This window comes from Protomyctophum parallelum (genome assembly GCF_964188405.1).
Source record: "Protomyctophum parallelum genome assembly, chromosome: 10".
NCBI lineage: Eukaryota > Metazoa > Chordata > Actinopteri > Myctophiformes > Myctophidae > Protomyctophum > Protomyctophum parallelum.
The window spans coordinates 12,959,027-12,972,192 of record NC_139704.1 but is presented as its reverse complement, the minus strand read 5'-3'; the positions used below and the strand labels follow the sequence as shown (position 1 = coordinate 12,972,192).

Below are 13,166 nucleotides of genomic sequence, written 5' to 3'. Positions count from 1 at the left end.
GCTATCAAAACCAATAGCTTTAAGCTTGTTAACCAGTATGGAGTGGTTCACGGTGTCAAAAGCCTTTTGGAGGTCCAGCATGACCATGCCGCAGTATTTTCCAGTGTCCACCTCGTGTTTGATGTGGTCGCTCAAATAGAGGAGGCATGTGTCAGTGGAGTGGGATGTTCTGAAACCAGATTGGAACTCGTACAGCAATTTATTAGTGGCAAGATACTTTTCAACCTGTTCATAGACTATTTTTTCCATCACTTTCGAGATGGAGCTTAGAATAGAAATAGGGCGGTAGTTGTCGGGTTCTAATTTACTCCCTTTTTTGTACAAGGGGGTTACTTTGGCCAGTTTAAAATCTTGGGGGACCTGTCCCTGTTTGATGGAGAGGTTAACTATGTGGGTGATGACTGGAGCTATGGAAAAGGCTGAGTCTCTGAGAAATTTGGAGGGGATATTGTCATGGCCAGTGGCCTTGTGGGGTTGGAGGGCACTCAGTTTTTTAAGTACCTCCTCGGTTGTTACCATTGCCATTTTGAAATCATCTTTACAAACACCAAGGTTTTTGTAGAAGGCTTTGATATGCTCTACACCAAAACGCCCAGAGTGGGAGGGCAGTTTGCTAACCAGCTTTGTTGCAATGTTTGTAAAGAAGATGTTCAGGTGGTTGGCTATGATTAAAGCGCCAAACGGAAAGATAAGGAGGGACTTGGAAGCAAAAGGAATGCCCATAGCAGATATACCGATCATAGGGATGGATGCAGTGTAATTAGGAGTCCTAATTGGCGGAGACCATGAATATTGGAAAATGGGCACAGGAAAAATGGAGAGACTGAATGAAGGACTATAGTTAGTTGCACTGGAAAGTGTATTTGGATGGCTGGTGCAAGGAGAAGTCACCACGCTAAATATCATAACTGAAGTTGTGGACATTGAAGTGATGCACATCAGCGTCGGAGAGGAACAGGCACTGTCAGATGCAGTTACGCAACTTTTGGGAAATCGAAGCCTTGGAATCCACATGAAAGAAATGCATTCTGAGAAGACATGGCAGCATATCCACGGCTTCCCAAGCCGTGCATATCCACGGTTTGCGTGCCTATTCCCACTATAGGCTGAGGAAGAAATGCCACTTGACAGTTTTCAAATCAGCCTCATGGTGGCGCTACAACAGGCCAAGTTGCGTCTCACACACACACACACACACACACACACACACACACACACACACACACACACACACCACACACACACCACACACACACACACACACACACACACACACACACACACACACACACACACACACACACACACACACACACACACACGCGCACACACACACAGTGCCTGGATAAGGTCATATTTTATTAACTTTTATTGCTGCATGCATGCATTTAATTGAATTTAATTTAACATTTAATTTTGGATGTATAACGTATGAGACCACACGAAATGTTGTGAAAGTTCCCCATCTTGTGATCACGCAGATGTATACCATATACGGCATAGGCCTATAGGGTAGGCTACTTGTATAACAGGGGAGCAAAGTCAGCAACATTTTAATGTTGGCTGCCTGGCTGCATTGGCAGTTACTGGAATGTCACCAAAACCCAATATATCACAGTTGCAGTGCCAGTTGATTGATTGATTGCCATTGATTGATTGATTGATTGATATTTTTCTGAAAAAAGCACAGGAAAGTACAGTCAATGCACGGTCTGCTCAAAGGATTTAAAACCCAATAGAAAGCATATGGCTTGTTTCCATTAGGGTCCTTCATATTCAATTCATCAGAACATTTAATGACAAAGCCTACTATGGAAGAAAACGTGTAAACTGTTAGAAATCAGAATAAATAATAATATGTACACTACTAATATTAAATTCCCCGTTATGGTCATTGGTGCTAGACATTTTTTTCCAAATTTGATTTCAAATGTATGCATTGTTTATAAAATTGAAATTACCGGTATCTCATTATCGGTCCGTCCTCAATCAACTTCCCCACAGTGGCTCTACTCTGACCAAAAGGAACCAGTCAGTGGGGGAGTTTGTTGAAGACGGACAGTGATCCAGCGGATAGCGGAAGCTCAAACCTGCTGTGTAATCGTGAGCAAAAAGAAGCCCTGGCATTTCTATCGTCAGCAAATATAGCATTAATACATTAAATATGCCTGATTATTTAGGCGGCGATCAGAGGAAGGTAAAAGAAGAGGAGAAAGAAGATGGACCTATCCGAGGTATGTCTTAAAGGAATGTTATTTCTTTACTAAAGTGAACGTCAACATTGTTAGCTACAAGCCAGCTAGCTGACCGACTAGCATTATGTGATTGATTCGAGGAGGACTTAAAAGACACATACACTAAATTTATGTTGTGTTTGGGCATTATAACTTAATACAATTACTTTAGGTTGGTATTGTGTATGTGTACAATAATTTGTGTGGAACCGGCCTATATTTTGATTCACGATGGGGTATTTAACTTTTTACTCCAGTAAGGAAAGGAAAGGTACTCACCCAGGGTAACTGGACTAAGCTCAAGAACTTGTTTACAGCCAGGCCCTGCTCATAGAACATTTTAGCCCCTCTCGGAACCCCCTGGGTCAGCCCAATCCGAATCTCAAAAATGTCAGAAACTTCAGTACCATTGGGTTCTGACTTGTGGGGCTAAGAACATTTCATGGTAGGGGTTCAATGCCTAATAACAAATAATTGCAATTAACACTTTAATTTAAATTAGAAAAGATGAATACTAATTTATTTTGGGGGTTTTAGCCTTCGTTAACGTAATTAGAAACGGCACAGGTCAGAGATAACAAATAACTTAAATATACAAAGAAATTACCTTTACACTTAAAATGTGAAAATGGCAGAATTAGCTGATCTACAAGCTTTTTCCCCCTTCCCTACAACCTTTATATAAAAATAAAAAAGTCCAATCCGGAATTGTCTGAACATAAAAATTACAGATAAATGAACTAGATCGACCAGCTGTTGACTCTTTTTGAAATTTCACTAATTTATGTGTTTTCTTTCCATCTTCAAAACAGCTCTGGATGAGGGAGACATTGCCTTGTTGAAGACTTATGTAAGTGTGCTGAAGACGTTAATGAAGCTATTATCACAAAGTTGTAAATCCCCAAGACAGTTGCTTTAACACAATCTTTGCCAAACCCGGGATTTCTCAGGTTTCTTTATCATGTCTAATAATCCAGAATTAATAGCATTTTAGCTGTTTTTGGGGGGCGCTAGCTCCTCCTATATACAGGTTTAATGTTTGTTTTTAGTTCAATGTTTGTTTTAAAAACGCCATTGACAATGAAGGGAAAATGTACGTCGTATTGTCCCTTATTACGTCATATTGTCTCTTTATTGTTAATGGCATTTAATGTTTGTTGGCACCATTCGTTACATTACCTAATCAACATGAGTTAGACTTTAAAAATATATATATATATATATCAAAAAAGAGAAAAAGGGACTGCACACTTTTGGATGTGCAGGAGTCCCTTTTTTGTCTCATATATATATATATATGTGTATATATATGTATATGTATATATATGTATGTATATGTGTGTGTGCACATTGCACAATGATGGCTCCCATGGTGTGACGTCATTGAAAATCCCCAAACTCTGTGCCCTAAAGCCGCTAAAGATTTCAGGCACGCATGTGTGCCCTGAGTCTAATTCTGAAATGACGATTACTACTTCTGGTTCTGGTATTCTTCTCTGCCTTTTTGTGCATTCTGTTGGCACTCGTCGTACATGACGACAGCCTATGGTAACGGGAGGGAATGTGTTTTGAAGTTCACGTTTGTTTTTTGTCTTCAGGGCCAAAGCACATACTCCAGACAGATTAAACAAGTGGAGGATGACATTCAGAATTTGCTTAAAAAGATCAATGAACTGACCGGTATGTGGTTATAATTACAATTTTGGATGCAACAGTTAATAAAATAATTATCAATTGATCATTATTTTGGGCATGTCATTATATAGGTGATAGAATAATCGCTAAAACAATAATGTATAGTTGGCACTTGGCAGCAGCCCTAATGACAAGTAATGTGCTGTGTTAATAATTCACTGTTGTGTTTTGCGGGGGGTTTTTAGGCATCAAGGAATCAGACACAGGCCTGGCTCCTCCTGCACTATGGGATCTGGCAGCTGACAAACAGACCCTTCAGAGTGAGCAGCCACTACAAGTGGCAAGGTATAAAGAAAGCATGATTTATACATGACTATCTACAAGCTCACAACTTGGGCTTCACAATCTTTGTTGGACCCCCTCGAAACAGAGATGATACATCTCAAGGGGATAATCGATATTGTAGTATGAGGCATGAATTAAGATAATTTTCAGCCTCCATTAAGGCTCAATTAAAACTCACGTTTGATTAAAACTCATCTTCGATAAAAATGTTCCTCCTTTGGAACATGATGTCAAAATGAGTTTACAGTTTTACACTGTTACAGATTGCACTGAAAAATTGTCTTAGGTTTTAATTCCATGAACTTGAGTGATGTAGTTAAGTGTATTTTTTTAATGCTAACTAAACTACATGTGGTGAATTAGCCTTTCACTAAGTCCCTCCCCAACTCATCCTTGTCAAATAAGCACATTAGCAGCGAAGAAAGCTTGACCTGCATAGCAACTGTTGCTAAACTATTTGGATTGGCTTTGGACAATCACTTTTTGGGGTGGGATTTAGTGAAGGGCTAATTATGTGAATCTGAAGCTGTTTTGCTTGTGAACAGATGCACAAAGATCATCAATGCGGACTCTGAGGACCCAAAGTACATCATCAATGTGAAACAGTTTGCCAAGTTTGTGGTAGACCTGAGTGACCAGGTGGCCCCTACTGACATCGAGGAAGGCATGAGAGTTGGGTAAGGCAGAAGTGGAGTGAGAAATGGCTTCATGCTTTAACCACATGAACGCTTGCATCTGTCTTCTGAGCATTTCTTAATTAGTGAACATTATGTGAAAATCATTAGTGAACATTATGTGAAAATAACCGATCTAGAAGCTCAAAATGTTGTGGGCTAGGGTGGCTATTTGTGTAGAGGTTAAAAACAAAGGGCACCAAATATAGACCCATGGGAGAACCCGTTCAATAGGTTAAATTATTATTATTATTTGATATTAGCATTTGGTATTTAATGAGCCTATTGGCAGTTGAAATAATGACTGTCACGGGGCAGCCCGTGCCCTATACACACACACACACACACACACACACACACACACTGATTAAGGACATTGCACGCACGCACACACCACACAGACTGTGGGTAGTGGGGCAGACAGGTCCTATCATTAATGTCAATACTGTTGATGTATGCATTTACAGGATGTACAAATGAAATGATACACACAGGGAAAACATTCAGTTTATTAACCTGTGTGTTTATTGTAACCTCAGTATTTGTATGGCCTCTCCAGTGCTGGCACTTTAAGAGGGGGAAGGTGCCAAGTACTGGTGAGGAGTAGGGGTGTTCCACAATGTCATTTATCAAAGTATGTCTATTATCTGGGGAAATGAACGTAACCCCATATGATGTTAATTTAGCTTGTAGATAAGCTGGGTATATTTAATTGCTTCTCTGTTGGTGGTAGGATCCTCTCCTATAAAGGGGAGACTGCAGGCAGAGCTACTGAGCTAGTCAGTTAGGCTCGGGCAGGCGTCATGCTGACACACCCGTGAGAGAGCTGCTAGGGCCCATGTCCTGGGCATAGCCTAGTGCAGTTTGTTATTTTTCCTTTTTCCTTCGTTGAGCGTTAAGTATTTTTGAGTTCTTTATTTTGTATTTTGGCCAGTATTATTTTTGTTGTTTGATTATTTCCGTTGAGAATATCTGCACTGGAGCTGGAGTTTGGAGCAATAAAAACCATCAAAAAGCATCGCTGACTGTTTTTGGAGCCTTGGCCCTCGGGCAACTTTACAATGACCAAATGTATTTCTCATCCAGTGTTGACAGAAATAAGTACCAGATACACATTCCCCTGCCTCCTAAGATTGATCCAACTGTAACAATGATGCAGGTGAGAACAAACCAGCATACTCCTTCCCTCTTGAGGGCTTCACTGTGCAGCATGTTGTTTAGACAGATGCTAGGTTCATTGTTCACTTGGTATCCTAGTTTCTTTGAGGCACTGCATCTTCTGCATCTCTCTCTCTGCACTCTACTCATGTGACTACCGGTATTTTCCTTTGTTCATTGACTGGAGTTATGCTTACTCTGCTTATTCCGATCTTAATACAGTCTTCATAGGCTGTAATGTTTTAATGGAGGATACGGCCGGCCCAATCTACAAGTTTGTTCGCTTGTGAGCTTGTAGATATAGTTGTAAAGAAGTCAGAGGATTTGTAACCTATGTAATGAAGAATTGGAGATGAGTACCTTGGAATGGAAGAATACTAGCATTAAGAATTTCAGGCAAAAATACCTGCCAACTTATTTTATTACCCACCCATCTATGTTTAAATGAATTGCATTACTAAAATCTGAAAAACAAAGTAATCTATCAATTGGGTGCTTTTCAGAAAAATGTTCTTCCACTGTTCAAATAGTGAAAGACTTTCGATATGTCTGTATGTATATTGTGTATTGTAATGTATACTTGTTATTGTATACTTTTATGAATCTGTGCTCCATACCATGTGATCATGGTCATGAGTTAAATAAATGATGATGATGAGATATTAGATTATTTTCACTATATTGGGCTTAAAATAGTTTTTGGAATTTTGGATATTAGCATTTGTGTTATAATTATTTTTGTATTAACACTCGCCAAATAATGAGTCTCCCTATGTTCCAGGTGGAGGAAAAGCCTGATGTGACTTATAGTGATGTGGGTGGATGTAAAGAGCAGATTGAAAAGCTCAGAGAGGTGGTGGAGACCCCTTTGCTCCATGTAAGTATTGAACAATAGTCTTACTCTTCACCCCCACAGGACCTTACAGCCAGTTACCATATCTCGATACATTGTTCAGTGTCCACCATCTTTCTTCATAGCAGTTCTTAACATAATGTCGCTGTCTGGTTCTAGGTTTGTTAGTTTACTTTGCGCTTCATTATTTTTGGCACTCTTATTTACTTGGCCACTTTTCCTGTTGTTGCCCGAGTGTCTATTACATTACTAAATTGTTAATTGCAAAACCCTTTGGTTATTGAGAGTAGATTGAGATGAGAATCTTGTCTAGACCCCATTGACCTTAACAGCAGGGAAGAAAAGACTTCATACAGAAGATCACATATCTTCTATGTGGAAAATATTGCAAACTGTAGTATGCAGTGCACCATGAAAAATGTCTTTCTAATCACCCTTGTAGCCGGAGAGATTTGTGAACCTGGGCATTGAGCCTCCTAAAGGTGTGCTACTCTTTGGACCCCCTGGGACAGGGAAGACCCTGTGTGCACGAGCCGTGGCCAACCGCACTGATGCCTGCTTCATCAGAGTCATCGGCTCCGAACTGGTGCAGAAGTACGTGGGAGAGGTGAGGCTTTTGCAAACACACATACATAAAGTATAGTTGACAAATGTGTAGCAGTGGTTTTTTGAATAAACGTTATTTGATGTTGTCTAACTAAACATTTTCTTTGCAGGGAGCCAGAATGGTGCGTGAGCTCTTTGAAATGGCCAGGACCAAGAAGGCTTGCCTTATCTTCTTTGATGAAATTGATGCTATTGGAGGTAGCATTTTCTTCAGTTATATTTCTATCTAATATATGTAATCATATAACCACTGTCTTCTAAGCAGCTTCATTGGAGCATTAATACACAGAATTGTACTTTAGTCCTTCATTTACGTCTTTTATTAAACAGCACACTGTTGTTGTGAGAACAAATACAGTCATGAGAAGCAGACAGAATTATCGCATGACAACCCAGACAGTTTCATTTTCAGAAATTGTAAACGTGAAGTGTCTAGTTATGGAGACAGAAAGCTAATTTGCATGAGGCTGTCACAGCAGTCAAAAGTACCGTATGCGTGTATAGAAACGCATCATCTCTTCGACATGCATCCTGTGTTGCTGATGGTCTTCCATCATCTATGAACATGACAGGTGCCCGTTTTGATGATGGTGCTGGCGGGGATAACGAGGTCCAGAGGACCATGCTGGAGCTAATCAACCAGTTGGACGGCTTTGACCCACGTGGCAACATCAAGGTGCTGATGGCCACCAACAGACCTGACACCCTGGACCCGGCACTCATGAGGCCTGGCCGTTTGGACAGGAAGATTGAGTTCAGCCTGCCGGACCTGGAGGTTGGTGCTGTTAAGAGTAGGACATGGTGGCCTATTTTAGCATAATGCGTTAATTGTAATGGCAGAGTCTCTGCATAAATTTTAGAACCCCTCCTACCACCAGTTGTACAAAAATGGGGCATTATTTCCAAAGTGGGTGTTTTTTTATTTTAACACAATGTTTTTGTGTTTCAGGGGCGCACACACATTTTCAAGATCCACGCTCGCTCTATGAGTGTGGAGAGAGATATCCGCTTTGAGCTGCTGGCTCGTCTCTGCCCTAACAGCACAGGTAAGGATCAATGGTTCCCAAAGTGGGTGCTGTTACAGAAGTCCAGGGGTGCGGCAGAATACTTTGCTATTCGGCATTTAACCCTCTATACTTAGTAAGACGCACCACCAAACCTCCTAGATCGGCTATTTTTGGTGAATGTTCCCCCCAGAATAGGGATGCTGGGGAACCTCTATGCTTTCATGGATCCAGTTGGTTCAAGTTCTGAACCAATTCATTTTCAGTGGAAACACTCAGAACTGGTTCAATATTGGATGGGGGGGAAAAATAACCTGTTCAACCTTGGTGGAAGAGGGGCCATACTGTATCTTAGGGGGGAAGATTTACATATTTATGTGCCGTAATATAACATTCTATAAAATTCTATAACGTAACAATGAAAATGAGGGGTGCCTTGGATGAAAACGTTATTTACAGGAGTGACCTGACCTGAGCCCAAAATATTTGAGAACCACTTAGGAATATTGATGTATGCATGACTTGACTTTGGCCACTAGGGTGCAGCACCATATTGATGAAGTTGCACATTATGCCATACATTGCACTGGGAATGGGTTTAAAGTTTTCACTATAATGCACATGTCTAAGTTCACACATGGTATGCATACACTTGTATTATCACGACATTGATTTGCCATGTACAAGGACCCCTTAGCTGAGAAAGAAATGAAGTGGGGACCCCTGCTATTTCTAGCTTTGCTATTTTTTATGTTCCACAGAATATGGAGGTTAGGGTTCAATTGGTAATGTGAAAAAGATCCTATCGCACAAAGATTTGCAAACTGAGGGTTGTCTGAACAATGTTATATGATACATGTTTTTAGGTGCTGAGATCCGTAGCGTGTGCACAGAGGCTGGCATGTTTGCCATCCGTGCTCGCAGGAAGATCGCCACAGAGAAGGACTTCCTGGAGGCAGTCAACAAGGTCATCAAGTCCTACGCCAAGTTTAGCGCCACCCCCAGATACATGACCTACAACTAAGATCCTCTGCTAGGCTTTGTCTTTTATCTCAATTGAGCTGAAATACATTTCTGTCTCTTTTGTCTTTCTTGTTCTGCTTTAAAGAAATAAAGTGTATTCTATGTGTGTTCTTTACAAATATGGTTGTATGATTTTGTAAAATATCACTACGGTGTATTTTCAAGTATAAAACCATGTTGGTTTATACATTTACAGCATTTCAACAATGGAAAGATTTTGTTCTAACTTGACAGCACAGTGACTAATAGTAGTATGTTTGTAATACACCTTTACTAATATACTAATAAAGTTAAAAGATACAGTGCATTAATATGTGTCGATATTTCTCCATGGCCTTGATTCATAAATGGAGAGTTGTGTGGCATTGACATGCTGTTATCTTTCTTTGTATAACATAGCACAGGAAAGCTTGGCAGTAAAAAAAAAAAAGATTACATTTATAGAACAAAAATGCAACGTCTTCATTGGTTTAGCAATAGTCTACATCAGGGTTCGGTAACATTTTTGACATGCCATGTTTTTATTTTCTTGATCGTGTGCCATTTCAACATTACACCACGTTTTTATTTCCAATAGATTTAGACATTAACCTTTATTTGTCTGAAAAAAATCTTTCACATCAGGATAGACTCCGAGCAATATTAAACCCCTCAGCGTTACGGGTGCTTCAAAACAGCAACTTCCATTGAAATGAACAGTGGGGCGTCGCTCCGGTCCTCACTATCATTTTATAACTGGCATAATATGGTTATGCTTGAAATGTACTGTAATTCTGCAAACTATACATATTCCAATCAATCAATGGTCAAGACGAGGCTGTTTTTACATTTACAAATTGGTAAATTGTAACCTGACTCCGCCAGCTGGTGGCAGCAGTGAGTTCCTGAGGGAACTTTTTAGGTAAATTGGACTATTGGAGTTCAGGCTGAACAAGACTGAAAGACTCCGCGGTCTATGACTTTATCAGACGGTGCATACCGCGCATTCTGTGAGGGGGTATAAACGGCTTCCATAGTATGTGCATGCATATTGCATAGATAGAAGACTTCTATCTATGCAATACTTCTAAGTTCTATTAGAAGCATGTGCATAAAAGAAAGGCTGAGTATGTAGTCTCGCGTTGTCAGACTGTTCGGAGATTGAGAGATTCTCAGATTGTCTTGCTACGCGAGACTACTGAGTATGCGACCAAGTGACGTCATTTACCCGCGATTTGTTGAAGAAAACAACACCAGTTTGGCGGGACTCCTGTAGGAAGAAGAAGCTGCTATTCTTCTAATCGGTAAAGTAACGTAACATAGAGGGTTGATGTATGCATTATTGTTGGCCAACGTTTACGAAAGCTAGAAATGTGACTCGATGTGTATAAAATACAGTACCATGGAATACATGTTCCCTCATGGAGTTCTCAAACAGCATATGCTTATTGTTTGCTTGCGAACTGGATAGTACTCGGTAGTGCAACAAAAGTGCACTGTATTTCATAATAAATATCGTTGTGTCGTGTAACCAAAGTTGTGACTACTCTGGCAACCAGTCCCATGTCACCCCACCAACCAATTACACAATGAATTGTTTAAAAAGTAATGTTTTTAATAGTTAAAGTCATCTTAACTATTTGCTACTTGCTACTAGCAAGCAATTATTTTATATTGGTTATTTTTTTCCCCACTGGAAACGTATGCATGGGACCTTTTTATGCCTGTACTTATTAACCCTTGACATTTGATTAGCATGTATTGTCAAACATACCCATTACCCACTACCATTACTATAATTAGATTATCTGCAGGTGTAATTACCTTGCTAAAAGTCTCAGGACTGTTGGGAATGTCATTGACTCCTCTTGGGAGAGCCAATGTCATGTTCAGACTCAGTTCAGTCAATACACCACTTTCACAGATGACGTGGTATAAACGGCTAATATTAGCTGATAATAATAAGTGGAAGGGGTTCTTCCGAGTCTGACTGTCGTGCACCTGTTAGTGTGTATAGTAGGCTACTGACAAGTGACATGACCATTGACGGTGCTGTACCAAATGAAACATACCCACCATTAATGATTAGCTGCCTACAGCTGTATTTACCAATACCTTGGTATGATCTTGAGTGAGACACAATCTGGGAACTCATCAGGAAAAAAAAAGGAAAAACGGCACCCTCTGATGTTTTTCCCTGAGCTCTGAATATGTCTTGAGAAAAGACTGTTGCTGTTAACTCAAGTAAAAGTATTGAAAGTGCAATATATTGGCATTAAAATGTACTTAAAGTACCAATATAAGTACTCATTGTGCAGAATGTCCTACTGATTTCACAACATTTCAAATAAAATGTATACACATCTTTTTAAAATGAGCAGATCTCCAAACACAACACGGCGTCGCATTGTGAGCTTGTAGATTGGCTATTTTCAAATAGTCAAAAAGTATATAGGGCTGAAGTGATTAACCACTGTTAATGTATGTTTTGTAATATAATCAAAATCAACAAAGTAAGTGGTAACTGAAGTTTTCAAATAACTAGTGGAGTAAAATATTACTTAAATATTAAGTATTGCAATTTGCAAATCCAGTAAAGTACACATACATCAACATTGTACTTAAGTACAGTATTTCTAGTATAGTACGGTAAGTACAGTAATTCTTTATCTCTGTATGATTAACTGACTATCGTAAATAATACAGAGCCACCTGCTTGACAATATCCCCAGGACAATTTGTTTATTTATGGGCTACGATTCTAAGATGACCCAATGTTATTCTCCTTACTATAGAGAAATTAGTTCTGTGAACCAGGGGATGAACGAGTGATGTCAGGACTTCGGTACACTTTAATCAAAGTGACCTAAGGAAGAGGAAAAATGTTTCTTTATCTGTGGACGTCAGTCTCAACTCCCACAATTCCAAGTGCTCAGGGTGGGGGGGTCCCCAATTCAAATCTAATTATTTTTTCATTCAAATCTAATTCACAATAATCAAATTGGATTATTATGGGTGTCGCAGAAGTTTGAGAAGTTATGAGGTGAAATAACTGGATTTGAGGTTTTCCCACGCTGACATTCTTACATAATGGCTTGTAGATGTGTGTGTGCTCTAACCCATTCTGACCGGGCACCCATTTTGGTGTCGGCATCATGTTATGCTTTAGCTATTGAAAAATAGCAGATCTACAAGCTCATATCGCGCCACCGAGTGGCGCGATACGAGCTTGTAGGTCTGCTATTTTTGAAAAATCTAAGACACTTTTAGAATCTGATCTCAGGTCAGAATGGGTTAATAATGTAACTGTCAGGATGTAATAGACATTTTTAGAATCTGATCTCAGGTCAGAATGGGCTAATCATCGTTGTGTTGCTCCACCATTAGACACAATGCAGTTCATCAGCAGAAGAAAGAAGTTGATTGCAAATCACCAGGCGGAGCTCTATGGACATTGTCTACAATTCTATGGGCAGCCGCCTCTGGAAAACATTTCACTCAGCGAGTTTGAGACCTTTGCAGTCGAAAGACTGAAATGTAAGAAGAGACACTTGACATGCCTGACTTAATGTTTGAAATGTGTTCTCAGAATGATACCAACACCATTATAGTTAAAGTTAATGGGCAATTGTGGTTCTCGGACATCATGTGGCCA

General features: G+C 39.8%; 2 protein-coding genes across 2 annotated transcripts in view; both read left to right on the top strand.

The window, feature by feature from the left end:
* Positions 1 to 2,047: 2,047 nt before the first annotated feature.
* On the top strand, positions 2,048 to 9,651 carry psmc2 (proteasome 26S subunit, ATPase 2). Its single transcript, XM_083774778.1, has 12 exons — positions 2,048 to 2,234; positions 3,047 to 3,084; positions 3,833 to 3,914; positions 4,115 to 4,214; positions 4,760 to 4,891; positions 5,975 to 6,047; positions 6,828 to 6,923; positions 7,342 to 7,506; positions 7,616 to 7,703; positions 8,078 to 8,280; positions 8,455 to 8,551; positions 9,376 to 9,651. The coding sequence occupies exons 1-12, from the start codon at positions 2,165 to 2,167 to the stop codon at positions 9,531 to 9,533; spliced, it is 1,302 nt and encodes a 433-aa protein (XP_083630904.1). The 5' UTR covers positions 2,048 to 2,164; the 3' UTR covers positions 9,534 to 9,651.
* A 1,097-nt stretch (positions 9,652 to 10,748) lies between these two features.
* Positions 10,749 to 13,166, top strand: part of prim2 (DNA primase subunit 2) — a 53,404-nt gene continuing 50,986 nt past the window's right edge. The window contains exons 1-2 of the mRNA XM_083774632.1: positions 10,749 to 10,815; positions 12,899 to 13,048. Of these exons, the coding sequence (XP_083630758.1) occupies positions 12,904 to 13,048 (145 nt within the window). The 5' untranslated portion in view covers positions 10,749 to 10,815; positions 12,899 to 12,903. The remainder of the gene's footprint in view (positions 10,816 to 12,898; positions 13,049 to 13,166) is intronic.

Excerpts from the sequence above, each read along its gene's own strand:
- psmc2 (XM_083774778.1), top strand. The coding sequence starts at position 2,165 with ATGCCTGATTATTTAGGCGGCGATCAGAGGAAGGTAAAAGAAGAGGAG. Across the intron at positions 6,048-6,827 it reads CAACTGTAACAATGATGCAG|GTGGAGGAAAAGCCTGATGT; the intron begins GTGAGAACAAAC and ends CCTATGTTCCAG. Across the intron at positions 8,281-8,454 it reads TCAGCCTGCCGGACCTGGAG|GGGCGCACACACATTTTCAA; the intron begins GTTGGTGCTGTT and ends TTTGTGTTTCAG.